General features: G+C 42.4%; 1 protein-coding gene across 1 annotated transcript in view; it reads right to left on the bottom strand.

Moving 5' to 3' along the window:
• Nucleotides 1–16355, bottom strand: part of OSBPL3 (oxysterol binding protein like 3) — a 250126-nt gene that overhangs the window by 38490 nt on the left and 195281 nt on the right. The window contains exons 23-25 of the mRNA XM_057304348.1: nt 16049–16205; nt 6424–6554; nt 3379–3486 (exon numbers count right to left, since the gene is read on the bottom strand). Coding sequence (XP_057160331.1) covers nt 3379–3486; nt 6424–6554; nt 16049–16205 — 396 coding nt within the window. The remainder of the gene's footprint in view (nt 1–3378; nt 3487–6423; nt 6555–16048; nt 16206–16355) is intronic.

The raw sequence follows: 16355 nt of genomic DNA on the forward strand, positions 1-16355 counted from the left end.
GAATTAGATCAACAGTTTTTTTCTTTTAAAAAAAAAAAAAAACTAGCCGTAGAGATGTTCACGCTGGGGAGACTAGGTCAGGGTGCATGAGACTTCTCTGTGTTTCTTTGCACCTTCTTGTGAATTTGTAAGTATTACAAAGTCTAAAGTTTTAAAAAAACTATCTCTATTTGGGGGTTTTTGGTGAATTGTGTCCCCTGTTTTCATTCATTTGTTGAGGTCTTCAGTTGCTTGTTATTACTTATTAATTACTTACATATTAAAGACATTACCACCTATTTCACATTATCTGCCATTTTCACAGAAAATATTTTTCCTAGTTTATTATCTGCCTTATTTTTTCACACACACCATTTTTTTCCCTAAAAAATCCCGCCAGATCTAGTCAACGTTTCTTCTGTAATTTTTCTACTGCTTCCAAATTTAGGAAGTCCTCCCTACTCTAGCCATTTGAGAAACATTTTAATCTATTACAGTTTGAATTTTTATATTTAAACTCTAATTCACTAGCGATTCATTTCAGTGTGCAATGGAAAGACTTAAAACTGCTTTCCAAATTGCTTTTGAGCTGTGCCAACTGATTTTATTGAATAATCCATCTCTCCCCCATCGATTTGCGAGCCTCTTCTATCATATATTTGTTTCTTTTATACGAAATGGTGTTTATGTCTGAGATAGCTATTCGGTCCATTCTCACACCATCCCCAGCGTATTGTCGCTACTGGAGCTTCGCTCTGTTGTATCCTCTGGCCTGGCACATTCCTCAATATACAGCCGTGTGATGCTACTGAGAAAACACTTCGGACTCACCAGACATGGACTGAAATCCCAGCTAGGTCTCTTACTAGCTGTGTGCCCTGGGGGAAGCTACTTCACCTCTCTGGTTTCCTTGTCCCTAAAAATGAAACTACCTCAAAGAACTGTGGTTAGGATTTTGTGAGTTAAGGCATTCAACTGCATATGGAATATAGCAATCAGGCAATTAAAAGAAGTTCCCGTCTTCTCTTTCAGACGTTGTTTTAAAGTTCTTGCCTAATTAGTCTCTTAAATGGACTGTAGGTTTAGTAGAATGTTATCACCCAAAGTCAGCCTTTCACTGGGAACCTAAAATAATATAAGAACTAATAAGCTGATGATATTAGATGTTCACATTCAGAAACACAAAACAGGAGAACTTAACAGAATGTGGGAGTAATTTCCGATAGGAGAGAGGGGATTTTAGAATCTAGGAGCCAGGTTCAATGCCAAAGATATGGGTCATCTGCACAACTCAAAGGTAAGGGACAAAAACAGAAACTCAGAGAACAGAGCACCCTGGGCTGATCCCACTGTGGGGACTGACATTCCCTGACAGAATGCTTGGGGTGTCTGTGAGACACCTAAGAAAAATAAATGGGAATGGAATTTTTAGACCTGGGGCGGCCACTTCCACTCACTCTCTGGTTTCCTGAAGACAAGAATGGCTTTTCCCTTTCTGGGAAAGTGAGCCTGAGTCACCCAGTGAAAAGCAGGATAAGACACGGAGAACAGAAAATCACTGAAAGAGGAAACAGCAAGGAGAACACTCCATCATCAAGACTCCAGAAGGTTGTTTTGGAAAGTGTGAATGTGGGGGACACTATTGCTCCTCTTCAAGGACATTTAAGCCTTCAGGTACATTCCTTGTGAGACCAGTTTAACAACATGCATTGTAAAAGACTTGTGATTCTGGTTTCCTTTCCAAAATGCAAATAAGCTCCAAAAAGCTCCAACAGATAAATATAATTAGGTGGTAGCACTATTTAAAAGGTAAGCACTGCCTCGCAATGGCATGAACCCCACGGAACGCCTTGGCGTCTGGCAGCGAACAACACTGAGTGACGGCTGCCTTCCGTAGTGCCGGGCCCTGCTGCAGCAGCCATGCAGAATCAGAGAGCTCCCCTGCTGAGCACACTTCCTTGCCCAGGCCTAAAATGAAGGTCACCCCCATAATGTTCAGGTGCTCAACATTATTATTTTTTTTTTTTTACCTTTTTAAAGATTTTATTTGAGAGATAGAGAACGAGAGAAGGAGACAGAGTTCACGAGAGGGGGTGGGTCAGAGGGAGAAGCAGACTCCCCACTGAGCAGGGAACCTGATGTGGGACTCGATCCTGGGACTCCAGGATCATGACCTGAGCCGAAGGCAGTCGCTTAACCTACTGAGCCACCCAGGCGTCCCAGGTGCTCAACTTTGAAGATGACTCAGTTTAGGTCTGGGCTAAAATGATTGAAAAGATCTCTTGGTGGGGTGTGTGTGGAGGAATGTCATGGTCAACTACTGACACGTCTCAGAAGTAACAGCAGCCTGGGAGCCTCTGCAGAGAAAGCCTAGGTCCCTCATCATAGAAGAGGGTCCCCATGGCTGTGGATGCCAAGGCCTCACCCTCGGTGCTGACCAATTTCAGCCTCTAGCCTTCTCATTGCCCAAACCCGCGGCTTCCCACAGAGTGAGTATTGGGGGAGTGGGGGGGTTGTTTTCTTTGAGGACAGGAAAAGGAGGAAGAGGGATTAAGCTTCAAAATTTGAAACTACTTTTAAAAACGTACACACACACACACACAGGCATTGTATGTTACATTCCTTGTTTTTATTTTAAATGCTCTCAGTCTAATAAGTTTGTTAATGAAAAATTTAGCATATCTGAGGCAGGCTTATAAATATGATAGCTAAAAACAGTTTTAAGCCTTATTATCCTTTTCTACTTATTTTTTGAGTAATTCATTTGTAGCTTTTCTGCAGTTTCTCATTTTAAATGCATGCAAGGAACATTTTGTATAAACATCCTGAGTTTTGAGAAAAGACATTTTAACATATTATTAGTTGACCAAAACACTTCAGTTGTAATATAATTATTTTTTCCCTCACAGGGTACAGCTGTGCTTTTTAAAAGAAAAAAAAAATCACAGGAGAAGAAGTTAACAGCTACAAAGAAAGGGGAGAGGGGATGTCACAGAGGGGGCAAAGGATGCTGGCAGGAACTTGGGATAACACAGGGCAGAGAAAATGAGGCCTCTTCAGAAGTAACGGGAGAAGATGTCTCTCTGTATTCCCACTCTAGTAATAACTAGTAAAAAGTGATACTTCAGAGGAAATGGGGTAAAGAAATACAAAGGGAAGAAGACTTCTGGGGAGGGGGGGGGAAGGAGCAGTTTAACAAGGCAGTCAGCACACACTCAGGAAAGCCTTCTGGGCTCCCAGGCCACTCAGACCCTGCAGCAGTGGCAGGGCGGGGCAGGCAGAGATGTGAGCCCCGGTCCCCACTCCCAGGGGGGAACAGGGGCAGGGGGACGGGACAGAGGGTGTCAGGTGAGGGGGTGGCGGTCGTGGAAACATTCCCAGACAAGAAGCCTTACCCACCTCTGCCAGACTGTCACCCAACGTGGCAGCAGCCGGGGAATCGAGGAGCAGAGACTCAGCATGGATTCTGCATAAGCGTTCTTTAAGGTCTGTGTTTTGTGCTAGGGCCTGGAACATGTTAAAAATAGCGGGGCTCTGTTAATAAATGGATGTATCAGAAAAGCACAGCAGCAGGCCCAGGGGGATGGAGCCCTGAGTAGGGCCCTTCCTGGACTTTCTTCTTGAATGTTATCCTTTCTGAGATGCCAGGGAGATCAAAGACACTGAACTTTGGAAGTGACGTCCCTTCTCTGGTCTCACTTCTGGGGATGGGAGAAGGGGCTGGCAAGGCTTTCCTTTCGGTGGAGAAGGAAATCACCAGCACCGTAGGCTCTTACTGGGGCTAGTGGTTTCAGGGCCCTCCCTCCCCAGCTCCCTCCCCACGGTCCCAAGCTTCTCTCATCTTTAAAGAGGATGTTGCTCTCACCCCTTATGATTGGCCATCTTTTAATGTTATTTAATTTTCATACCAGTTGAACTGGATCTTAGGAAGTGTCCTTAGAAGTAGGATTTTTGTGGAAGATTAATTTTATTATTTCTCAATATATGTGATGAGTGTTTTATTCATTCCTCAGGATGAAGACATTTTATTGTAAAGAACAACAACGCACTTTCACTTACCTGGATAAAGGCTAAGGACCAGGGCCCTGGGAATGGGGGGAGGGATGTGGACACATGTAAACCCAGCCCTGGGCAGCTCAGATTCTCCATCCCAACCTCCCAAATGGGAAGGAACTGGCTTGAAGGTAGAGGAAGATGTTTCCAAATGATCCATCTTTGGAAAGGGACAAGTGTGCCTGATTGTCCCCCCAGACACTCCCACAGTCAGCTCCCCAGGTGCTTGTACACAGATCCATCCTATCTGTCTGTCTTCCAGGCTCTCTTGCAAGAAGCTTGGAGCCTTTCCCATCCATTAGTGCCCACACGGTCTACCTGCTGGGATCATAGTGGCACCATCCCGTCTATTGCCTGGATCTCAAACAGGATGTTGGTTTTAATTTTTAATATCCAGGAATGGAATGCGTTATTTGGAAATTCTTGAGGATCATTTAGGAATCACTGAGTAAATGTTCTTAATACACACAAGTACATGTAACAATCTCTATGGGGTACTCACTTTATTCTGACCAACATTTTGCTGGTATCTTAGCATCAGTGGCTAGAATCTATACCAGTGGCTAGACTCTTAGTGGGGCCCAAAAAATGTGTTACTTTAGCAGCTTCTCTTTCTTTTGTAAGTCACAAGCAGAAGAAAGAAGAATGCCAAGATTGCATATACAGCACAAACATATCCATTCTGATGGCCCAGAGATGATACTAAAAATGTTATTTTTAAAAAATAAGTCTTGAATCTAATCCAGAATCCAAGCCAAAAAGAGGAAAGAGGGGATCATTTTGTTATACCTTAAGTTTCCAAAATCCTGAACATGGGAGAGAGTAAATTCCTTAGAAGGGTAACAACTCTGGCCTACAATACCATGCACTCTTCCAGACAAGCAGACTGAGAAGGTGAGGCCAGACCTCAAGGGAGGAGGGCAGGAGAGAAGAAGACCACTGTGAGAGGGGCTTGGGGGAGCCCATCAGAGGTACCTTCTAGAAGTACTAAAAGTCAGTAAGACTGGGACCAATAAGAAATGCTCTGTAGCACTAAAAAATACACTTAAAAAAAACCAACAACCCCATCTCACTTCTCTCAAACCCAAACAGCACCCAGAGTCCACTGCAATCCAAAAGGGGGTGTTTCTCTCTCTGACCTTAGAAAACCAGAGCTCCTCAGGGTGGATGACATTAAGACTCTATGTGGGGTAAGTCCATATTATTTATTTCTTTCAAAGATAACATACTTGGAATGTCAACTGAGTAAATACTCCTTAAGTATTTTTCAACAACAAATATGTACTACTGGGAACGTGTTTCCCATTAAGGTCACACCAAAATCATTACTTTACTTTTCTCCGTAACATGATGAATCAAAAAGATGAATGGCTATTTTCTAGTTCTCTCAAAGCCGGGATTAGCTCCTGAAAACAAGACCCTAAAATTCATCACCCCAACCTAACCCTAAACAAAAAGTTCAGTATTCCCTCAGCTGGTATTTTCACATTACCCTCTCTTTACAGTAGGGATTCGAAAGGACAAGCAAAGACTAGGAGCATAATAAAATAACACAAAAAAATAAAAATAAAAGAAATATATAAATAAATAAAATAAATGTAAAGAACATAATAAGTATGTTATTTTAAAAACCATCTGGCTTTTCCACAGATACAGAGTGAGCAACCAGACAAAGCCAGCTGTTCAAAGTAGAGTCCTAGGACACTGCGCCTGAATGGAACCCAACTGCAATCAAGGGGAAAAAGTAGAGACAGTGAATAACAGAAGGGCTTACTGAAAAACATTTGAGGCTTGACAGTGATTTTTCTGTTGTTAGGAAAACACAATGATTATCTGACATTCCTTATGACTCCTCTCTTTGTGCCCATGCAGGAGAAAGAAGCTAAATGTTTTATATCACCAAATCAAATCAAAGAACTTCCAAATAACGTTGAAAGAGTGGTAAGCAGGATCAGTGCTGGGCAGCAGAGGAGATAAGAGTGAATTTAAAATTGCCTGCTGCTCCCTGTCCTTTGCAAAGTCAATCTAAGCTTGAGAAGTCTTTGGTACGGGAACCTCCAAACTGTCGGATTTTGTAATGAGAAACAAATGTCTGTAAGACCCCCACAAACATACAACAAACACTTTACAGAAACAGAAAACTCATGGTAAGTGGAAGGAAACCAAACGTCAAGTATCTAATGCTCAGTGAAATACTAGGCACGAGGATTTGAGGTCGGCTCGCTTTGGGTGTTCAGAATTAGCAGATCCGATACAAGGTTAAAATAGAATTTGGATAATTTGTTTGGTTTTCTCATGAATTTTCAACACAACCATGGAATTGGAAAATATAAAAAAATTCCTCAGCTTGGCCAGGTGGTCAGGCGTCTCTGTGACAGACATGCAACTTACGGATGACAGGGCGCGCTTCAGGCCGATGACCTGGGCGGAGGGGGAAGAGGAGACATCCTGCTCCATCAGCTGCTTCAGCTTCTCTCTCTCCGTCGATATGGTATTAAAAGCTGACCTTAAAGTGAAGTAAACTATAAAGATATAATCATTATAAAAAGGAGTAAAGGAAGAGGCATAATTAAACACAAGATACAGAGACACATATTTCTTATAAAGGACCTTAGAAAAGTAACAGCCCCGAATAGTGAACTGAAGGGTACAGCAAATGGACACTCTAAATTGACTGTTAAAAAACACATCTGGGGGGGTGCCTGGGTGGCACAGTGGTTAAGTGTCTGCCTTCGGCTCAGGGCGTGATCCCGGCGTTATGGGATCGAGCCCCACATCAGGCTCTTCCGCTATGAGCCTGCTTCTTCCTCTCCCACTTCCCCTGCTTGTGTTCCCTCTCTCGCTGGCTGTCTCTATCTCTGTCCAATAAATAAATAAAATCTTAAAAAAAAAAACACATCTGGAATGTACAACACCAAGAGTGAACCCTAACACCAAGAGTGAACCCTAACTTAAACTATGGACTTTGGATGATAATGTTGCTTTGTTGTAAGTTCACTGATGAAAACAAATGGACCACGCTGGTGGGATGTTGACGGTGGGGGAGGTTGTGTGTGTGCGGGGGAATGGGGCGCGGTTATATGAACTCTGTACTTTCTGCTCCACTCTGCTATGAACCTAAAACTGCTCTGAAAAATAAAGTCCATTAAAAAATGTAACAGCATACACATTTTTCAATTCCAAACCCCCTATCCACTCTACAATTCCAGGAATTTATGACTTATCAAGATATTTTGACACTTTTTGAAAGGCCGCTTCTGGATTCTCAATTATCAACATTTAGTTTTGTTTGTATCCCCAAAGACTGAAACTGTTTGAAAACAAAGCTTATTGGTTGCTGGGGAATCATGAAACTAGAAACCAAGAAACTAGATAGCACCTTAACCAGGTGACCAAAATTAATCACCAGTGAGGCTCAGATGGACTTCGTGCGCCTCCGGGTGTAATATCCTGGAAAAGATACGCCTCCGTTTGTGTTGTACACCAGCCAGGGACAGAGCACTCCACAATGAGGAACATCTTATATTTAAAAATCGATCTGGATCCTTCAAAAGCATCAATTTCATCAAAGAAAAAGAAAGGCTGAGAAACTGCTCCCAATTGCAAGAAACTGAAGAGGCATGACAGTTAATGTGGTATCGTGGGCTCGATCCTGGACTGAAGGGGAAAAGTGCTATTGAAGGACATTACTGGAACTGCTGACGGCACCTGAACATGAAAATAGGAGAGATGGAAGTACTGCTTCAACGTGACGTTTCCTGAATTTCCTATATGCTGTGGTTAAGTAACACACTATCCCTATTCTTAGGAAACAGATACCACGGTATAAAGGCATTAAAAAAAAAGGCACAGTGTATGATTCCTACTCTCGCACGGTTCAGAAAAATGAACACGTTCGTGTTTGTGCACATTGTGTGTGTAGAATGAGGTAAGATGTATGTGGCGAAATATTAAAAACGATGAATTTGGGTAAAGGGTTATCTGGGAGTTCTCTGTATTATTCTTCCGACTTCTCTGTAAATTTGAAATTATTTTAAGGTGTTGCCTACTCTCTTGTGAGTCTTCCAGCTGCTTGCTTCAGAATCCCCAGGCTCTAAACCTGGCATTCAGCTACTCGGTTCACTTTAGTGAGCACTCAGCTACGAGACAGCTTAGCACGGCGAGGCACTCAGGTGAGAGAACTACGGTGTTTAAAGCCCACTAACGCATACAGCAAAAAATTCATCCGATGTTGATCACATTCATATGAGTTATCTCCTAGGGATGGGGAAATGCTATCTAAGTTACTGATCATGGATATCACGTTTGAATATTATCTTTCCAGTCTCCTTTATACATTTTGTTTTAGAAAGGCAGGAAGAAGGAAGAGGCAGAGACAAATGTCTTCTCACGTGGCCTGGCATGTTATTGAATTCCACAGGGTTGCATTTTTGGAGGCACTGTCATTCAAGAGCGGCCGATTTAGTATCGCAGAAATGAAATATGCATTATTGACTTCCTTCCCCCATTTCCACAGCCACAAGGACACCTGCACCTCCCATAAGTTGTCACTCTACTTGTCTGAGATTGTGGTGTTCAGTGATGAGTTTAGACCATTTTTGTAAAGTTATCATACAAATAAGCAATTTATTTACACACACACACACACACACACACACACACACACACACACAGAGTTTCCTTAGTTTATTAAGTACAATTCATCTCTTCTGTCAACAGAAGACAGGGTAAATAGGTACTAAAGGCATATAGGTACTAAGAATTTTCTAACAATGTCTATGAAACACACTTAGCTCTTTGCTTTAGACAATTCCATCCAGCAAAATAATGGGCAGCACAACAGAGTGACCACCAGCGTGGGCTCCGAACCAGCCCTGGATTCTTCCCAGCTCTATCACTCAGCCACTGCAGACCCTGGACAAACATGTGCTGTACCTGAACTCCCCTTTCCTCATGTGTAAATGGGGGTCATGATAGCGTTTACTTTGTAAGATGGTTATGGGGATTAAAGACGATACTGCGGGGATAGCACTTAACCCCACGGACAGCATGTGGTAAATAATAAGTGTTGCTGCCATAATAATAGTGATGGTGATAAAAGCAACACATGAGGGCAAAAGTGGTGGCGACCTGAATACGGGTTTTAGGGGAGTACTTTGGTCTCTTGCCAGAACAATCATCAGTAACTGCGTGCAGGGTCCAGGGTGTGTGAATGAGGGACTGACCGGAATCTGGTCAACAGAGGAAGAGCAGCCCCAGCTGGGGAGCACCGAGCCCCACAATGAACATTTTACGTCCCATTAGATACGCACCCCCGACCGCACACACACTCTGTAGGATACCCACACCTGTGTGAGTGGGTCCCGGGAGAGTACCTCTTCACTGCCATGGGTTTGGGGGTTTTTTTGTCTTTTGGTATAAGTTTCCTTAATTTGCTATTACAATTTCCCTTTTTTAAACTGAGGTATAATTGACATTTAAGCTTATATGCGTTTTGGTGTCTACCATGATTTGATATCTGTATCCATTGCAAAATGATCACCGCAATAAGTCTAGTGAACATCTGTCACTTTACATTGTTACAAAAGAAAAAAAATTTTTTTCACTGTCATGTTTATTGCTTTAGATTAAGTAAATGTGGCTCTCAACTAGCTGCCACTTTACCAGATCAATTCCTCTGCCTTTCAGACGGCCTGCAGGAAAGCAAGGCCCTCAACCTGATGAGAAGATTCCATTTAAAATGGGCAGAATACACACCCCTTGGTTCAAAATGGAGAACTGACAAGACTGCGGTGGGCATCAAATCAGCAGAAAGAAACTCATATAGTCCCTATAGTTAATTTTCATGTGTAAACTGCCTCCTAAAGCACCTGACAAAGGAGCTTGGATGACCTGATCGCCCCGCACTGAATTTCTTTAATGACTGGTGAGGCCCACTCAGAGGACATTAAAATAGTCATTCACACCGGCCTAATGATCCAGCACATGCAGAGCCATTGTTAGAGGCTGCTCGTGGGGGACTACATTTATATTAACCGTTAAAGACACAGGATCCCAGAGGTGGGAATATATTCTGTGACAGAATGTTTTCTTACTCATTTCTAACATGAAGCTAGAGAAAAATAAAAAAAACAAAAACAGAAAGATCCAATGAATGCATCACATCCATGGGTATCTGACAGAAAATAGAGCCACACAGAAAGTCCTCCATGCTCAGAGCTACGAAGAACCCCAAAGACCAACTCCTCTCTGCCTCCAAACTTCCTCGCTGGTGGTTTTTGGACCCTGTTTCTCAGAGCATTTGCCCCTGTCCTAACGCAGTCCGCTCTGCCCCCAGACTCTGCGGCAGGGAAGGAAGTCCTCCTGTCCCCAAGTTGAAATTTCCCTCAGTGTCTCCTCCTTGGCAAACAGAACTACCTCTTTGTCCAGGCGGTGTTCAAGTATCGAAAGACAATGATGGCATCTCTGCTCACTCGTCTTTCCCAGACTGTCCTGAGCCATTTCTCAGACTCTCTCACTGCACTAAGAGAGTGGGACGCAGCTGAGTTCTGACAGAACGGAACGCCATACACCTCACACAACTGACTCTTGGACGGCTACCTTTCCTGTTTCCACAGGCTTCCATGGTATTCTTTTATTATGTTAGATGGTAAGAGTATAGTTAGCACGTCTGCATGGTGAAGGGTGGAACCGAAGAACACCCGTGCTCTTAATCGATCTGAGCTCTACGGTTTACTGCGCTCCTTCCTGGCAGTTTCTCGGCATCACAAAAGAATAAGGTCTGGGGGAAGACAGTTAGGAATGCCAGACACCACTCTACGGAGGCAGTCTGGTACAAGGGAACACATTTTGTAACAAGGCAAATGGGAACCAAAATCCCATTTCTACCACTCGGTTGCCATTTAGATTTTGAACAAATCCTTGGTTTCCACATCTGTATATGTGGATAATGCCCATATCTCACGAATGTTCTAAGGAAACCGTGAGAAAACATACTATCGTATAGCGCACAACCCACAGTAGGACTCATTATTTTTCTTCCACTCTTTTTAATGAAAAGTCCATTTTGGTGAATTTTCTTTAAAATGGTAACATACCTAAAATATCTGGGATGGCTCGATCTTCTGTAATCTGCTTCCTCTCATTTTCAAACCTCACAAGATATCCATGGTTTTAAAATACTTTCTGATATTCTATCCAAATAGTTCTTTCATTTAGATACGTTAGGTAATTTGATTAAATTATCCTACTTATTTCCGGAATTTACATAAATTCAATTGCTCGGCATATTTTTATGCTGAATTCTAAATTATGCTTGATAAATGATCTGGCTTTTCTTTAAATTCTGTGTATCTTCTAGCTTTTAATCTATGAAAAATGATGGCACGGTGACATGCTTGGCTTTTTATCCGATGCTTCCAGAAACTCAAAACAGTTCAGAAAATGATCCTTCAACAATTAAAACTCAACACAGGAGAACGAATCAGAAACAAAAGAAAACTAAATAATGGAATACAGTTTAATTCTGTTCTACTTTTAACCTTTTCATTTGTAAATGAGGATTTCCCTCTCTGAAAATACCTTCAGGAAAGTATCATTCATTAAACCTAACCTTGTTTCTTTCCAAAGTAGAACATAAATGCCCCACTTCCATAGGACCCTGGTCCTATCCTAGTCCTTGCTTTCCTATCCTACAACTGTTGGCCATATTCAGTCATTTCTATTTCACCTAAGAATAGAACACTGTCTCATAAAACCTTCTTGTAACAATAAGCAACTGCATGAATTCTTTCTATTCGGAACAAAATAACCAATCGTAGAAAACAGTTATGGAATTTGAGACCCAAAAGTCAGGAGAACTACTTTAGGACATTTAACAGATGAGGCAACCGAGGCCCAGAGAAGTTAACTGGTGAGATCAAAATTCCACAGCTAGTCTTAGCAGAGTGGCCTAGGATGAATGCCTATCTCCTGACTCAGATGGTACAGAGGGTTAGCTCCATAAAGCCTTATTATTTACCATGTTTCCTGCGTTATGTTTCACAAGAACTTTAGTTCCTGGGTATCAACAGTTACTGGGGAAGTGAGGGAAATTTTTCCAAATACACTGATAATCACTGACTTAAACAAAGCTAACAGACTTCTCTGCTGCAGGACTTCTCAGGGCCTTTAATATTTACTATTGTTGTGTAAATTCAAAGGGGACCATAGTCAGCAGTGTTTTCCAAGCATTTTTAACCATGGGATTCTTTTGTTTTTAAAAGCATTTTATGGGCAAGGTGTTCCATGAAATATATTTCGAGAAATGTGAAAGTTAATATATGCACTGTAAATTCCCTAATGACTTTTAAGTTTTAGTACATTTTGTTCTCTGCTTACCTGTGTGTCAACATATGTGCAAAGGCAGACACATGAACCAATGAAAATTATTTCAATGATATGTCATAAAAATCAAATTCCGTTTATAATATATAAGAAGGGCTTTTCACCTATGATGGGTATATATATATTGGCTGTCTACCCCTTGATCACAAAACAGAACTCGGATGCATTTAACAAATGGAAGAAAAAGCAGGGAACACACACTATGCTACAACATCAGTGGAATTCCCACATTTAGTTCCCCTCTCTGGAATCACAGTCGAATAGATTAGTCAGTCATACAGTCAAGAAAGTACCATAAAAACTGTCCGTGACCATGTCAGGCTCACACAGGAAGAAAAGTCAAGATGCTCCGAGTTTGAACGTATGGAGGTGAGAAAGCACGCAAGCTCGCAGGACTGAGGACAAACCCAAGAAGCGTCTCCATTCCACGCAGCCTCTGAGTCACAGCCTGTGTACAAGGGACTCCCAGAGGTCCGGCAGTCGCGCCAGTGGACTTGCAAACCACGGCAGCGAAATGCGGCTTGTTAGGCTCCGTGGGGAATTCGAGTCTGTAAACCCATGGGGCAAAGGCTGTCGTTGTGGAGGAGTAAGTGCACCTGGACCTTTCTCGGAGCACATATCTTGGCCTGGTCTGGGCATGTGGCAGCTCTGCAGCCAGCTGTTTTTAACAAAGCCTGAAAGGCCAAACAGCTGGCCGCAGCCCATTATAGACAGTCCACGAGGCTGGGCCCTCCGCGGGAGGACGGGGTCAGCGGACCGACTCCACATGGCCACCTGTCTCTTTCTGCAGAGGGAGCAGCTTCTTCCAGGATAAAACTCAGGATATCCCAGCTGCGGGCATGCATTATCTTCTCATTTGTAAAAAAGACAGTTCATGGTGTTTTGGTTTTTTTAAAGATCTATTCATTTATTTGAGCGAGAGAGAACATGAGCAGGAGGGGCAGAGGGAGAGAGAATCTCAAGCAGACTCCCCGCTGACTGCAAGCCCGATGCAGCCTCAGCACCTAAGCCGAAACCAAGAGTCAGACGCTTAACCGACTGTACCAGCCAGCTGCCCTGACAGTTTCTGTTATTAAAAAGTGATGCTCTTTTTCAGGAATTTCCTCCCCTAAAGCCTAAAATGCGACACCCTAATTACAACGGATCCTCTACTACTAGAGAACACAAAAGGGCCTGCGTGAAGTGCTTTGAAGGTCCGCGGCGGGTGATTCTTCCCCTCTTACCAACTGATCGTACAACAGCACTGCAAACACTGACCACGTTCTGACAGCAACGAGGACGCGAGTTTGACTGAGGCGGGGATTTGTAAAGAACATGAAATGGTTTCTCATAACCAACATGTTTTATGTTTGTGGGGTAAGGGAAAAGGGAGCTAAAGGAATCAACGATGTCATGGGAGAAAAACACGGGGCGAGGAGAATAAAGCCGCAGAGCCACCACCTTCCTTCCTCTCACTTCAGGCACTGCCCTCCCAACTGAAAAAAAGATTTTTAAGGCGGGGAGGGGCAGAGGTAGAGGGAAAGTTCTAAGCAGAGTCCACGTCCAACTTGGGGGTCAATCTCATGACCCTGAAATCATGACCTGAGCCGAAATCAAGAGTCTGCCACGTAACCGACTAAGCCACCCAGGCGCCCCACTGCCCTCCCATTTAAACCTTTTAAACCCATTTGCCCCTTTAAAAAATAATATATGACATTTTTAAAAAAGATAAACAGTAAGAAGATAATAAGCACTTACAACTCCAGCCTCCATCACTAAAATGCTGATATAGATCCTTCCAGACTTTTTAGTACACCTATATATGCCAGATTTATATAAATTATTTTTTCTTAACAGACAGGATCATACCTAGACATTATTTTGAGACCTGTATTTTTACTCAATGGTATGTTGTGAACATCTTTCTGCGTCTACAAAAGTAGCCCTGGCCCACCCCCTCCATAAAGGCGGTGAGACACGAGGATCTGGGCCAGGCAGCGTAGGATTTAGGTTCCAGGTGGGCCACTTTCTACCACTTTCTTACTCAGGAAGCTCTTCAGCTTCTTCAAGCCTCAGCCTTCTTATCTGTGCAATGAAGATTACAATACTATCTGCCCCACACGTTGTTGCTAGAATGAAATGAAACAGTGCATATAAAGTGCATAATGAATCCCTGACCTCCTAGCTATGTGCTCCGTATCAGGAAGCTATTTTTATTATTGTGGCTGGTGACTATTCTATCATATAATTATATTGCATTAAAAAATCCAAGTTCCCTATTGGTGGGCATTTAGGTTATTTCTATTAAAAAAAAAAAAACACCTTTCTATTTTGAAATCATTATAGTTTCACAGGAAGTTGCAACAACAGTACAGAGAAGTCCCGGGTACCCTATAGCCGGTTTCCCACAGCGGTAACATCTTCCAGAACTGTGCTACAATAGCAAAACCAGGAAACCGACACTGGCCTAGTCTACAGCTCTTCTGCAGATATCACCCGTTTCATGTGCTCTCGTTTGTGTCTGTGTGTAAATATAGGTCAATGCAATTTTATCACACGTGTAGACTCATGGAACCAGCACCAAAGTCAGGATGCAGAACTTTCCGCAACCATCAAGACCCTTCTTGCTACCCCTTCATGATCACACCCATATTTTCCCCCTTCCCTAAGCCCTGGCAACCACTAATCTCTTTCTCTAATTCTGTCACTTCAAAAGTATTAATACATGGAATCATACACTATGCAACCTTTTGAAACTGGCTTTTACTCATCATAATGTCCTTGAGATCCACACAAGTAGCTATGCGTATCAGTGTTTGTTCCTTTTTAGTGTGAGCTGCATTCCATTATAGGGACATCCCATAGTTTGTTTAATCATGCACCTGTTGCAAGACATTTGGGTTGTTCCAATCTCCGGCTCATAGAAATAAAGCTGCTCTGAACACATGTGTACAGGTTTTTGTGTAGACTTCAGTTTACATTTCTCTGGGATAAATGGCCAGAAACGTGAACATTGAGGCATATGGTAAGTGATGTTCGGCTTTATATAAAGCTGCCAAACCACCGTCCAGAGCGGCTGTGCCATCTTGCATGGCCACCAGAGACCCAGTTTCTCCACGTCCTCGCCAGCATTTGGTACTGTATCTTTTTAGAGCTGTAACGGGGTACAGTAATACCTCACCCTGGCTTTAACTTGCTCTTCCCTAATAGCCAATGATGTTGAACATCTATGTCTAAGTTTTGATGCGATTAACAATGCTACAAGAGACAATCTTTATTTGGATAAATTTTAAATTTATTTCTATGAATGAATTCTTCAAAGTGGAATTGCCGGATAGGCAGATTTTTTTTTTTTTAACTTGAAACGTAATGTCAAATTGCTCTCCAGAAAAGCACCAATTTATACCGCCACCAGCAGCATGGGAGTTAAAGAAACCTAATGCTCTCACCATCTTCCCTAAGGGCTTAAAAAAGAAACTTCTTGTTAATACACTCCCTACAACCAGGGAAGTAAAATAAAAATTAGATTGCCCCAAATCCTAATAGAGCAGAAAATGAACGAACTAAGATCCCCTCTCCAAGGACATCCCATACCCAGACAGGCATATGACATTTTCATCAAACACATCAGGAAGAAAGAAAACTCATTTACCTTTATGAGCAATATGACACAGGTCTTCTTGCATTTTAGAAAACTCTGACGAGGTTTCAGAGCCGTCAGAGTAATTTTTCTCTTCTCCAAAATCTAATGTTGACAAATTAGGATTGGAGGAATGCAGTCTTATGGGGCCAGAGAAAGGTTTAGGGACCTGAAGTGACACCAAAGGGAGACATTTCTTTTCAGATGCAAATTGCTTAGAATATTTACTTGTTACTAAAATTAGAGAGCTGTAGAAGAACATTTTATAGGTAAATCTTTCTACTGAGTGATAATTTAAAAGAAAATAAATGAAAACCCA

This window comes from Ursus arctos, unplaced genomic scaffold (assembly GCF_023065955.2).
Source record: "Ursus arctos isolate Adak ecotype North America unplaced genomic scaffold, UrsArc2.0 scaffold_3, whole genome shotgun sequence".
NCBI lineage: Eukaryota > Metazoa > Chordata > Mammalia > Carnivora > Ursidae > Ursus > Ursus arctos.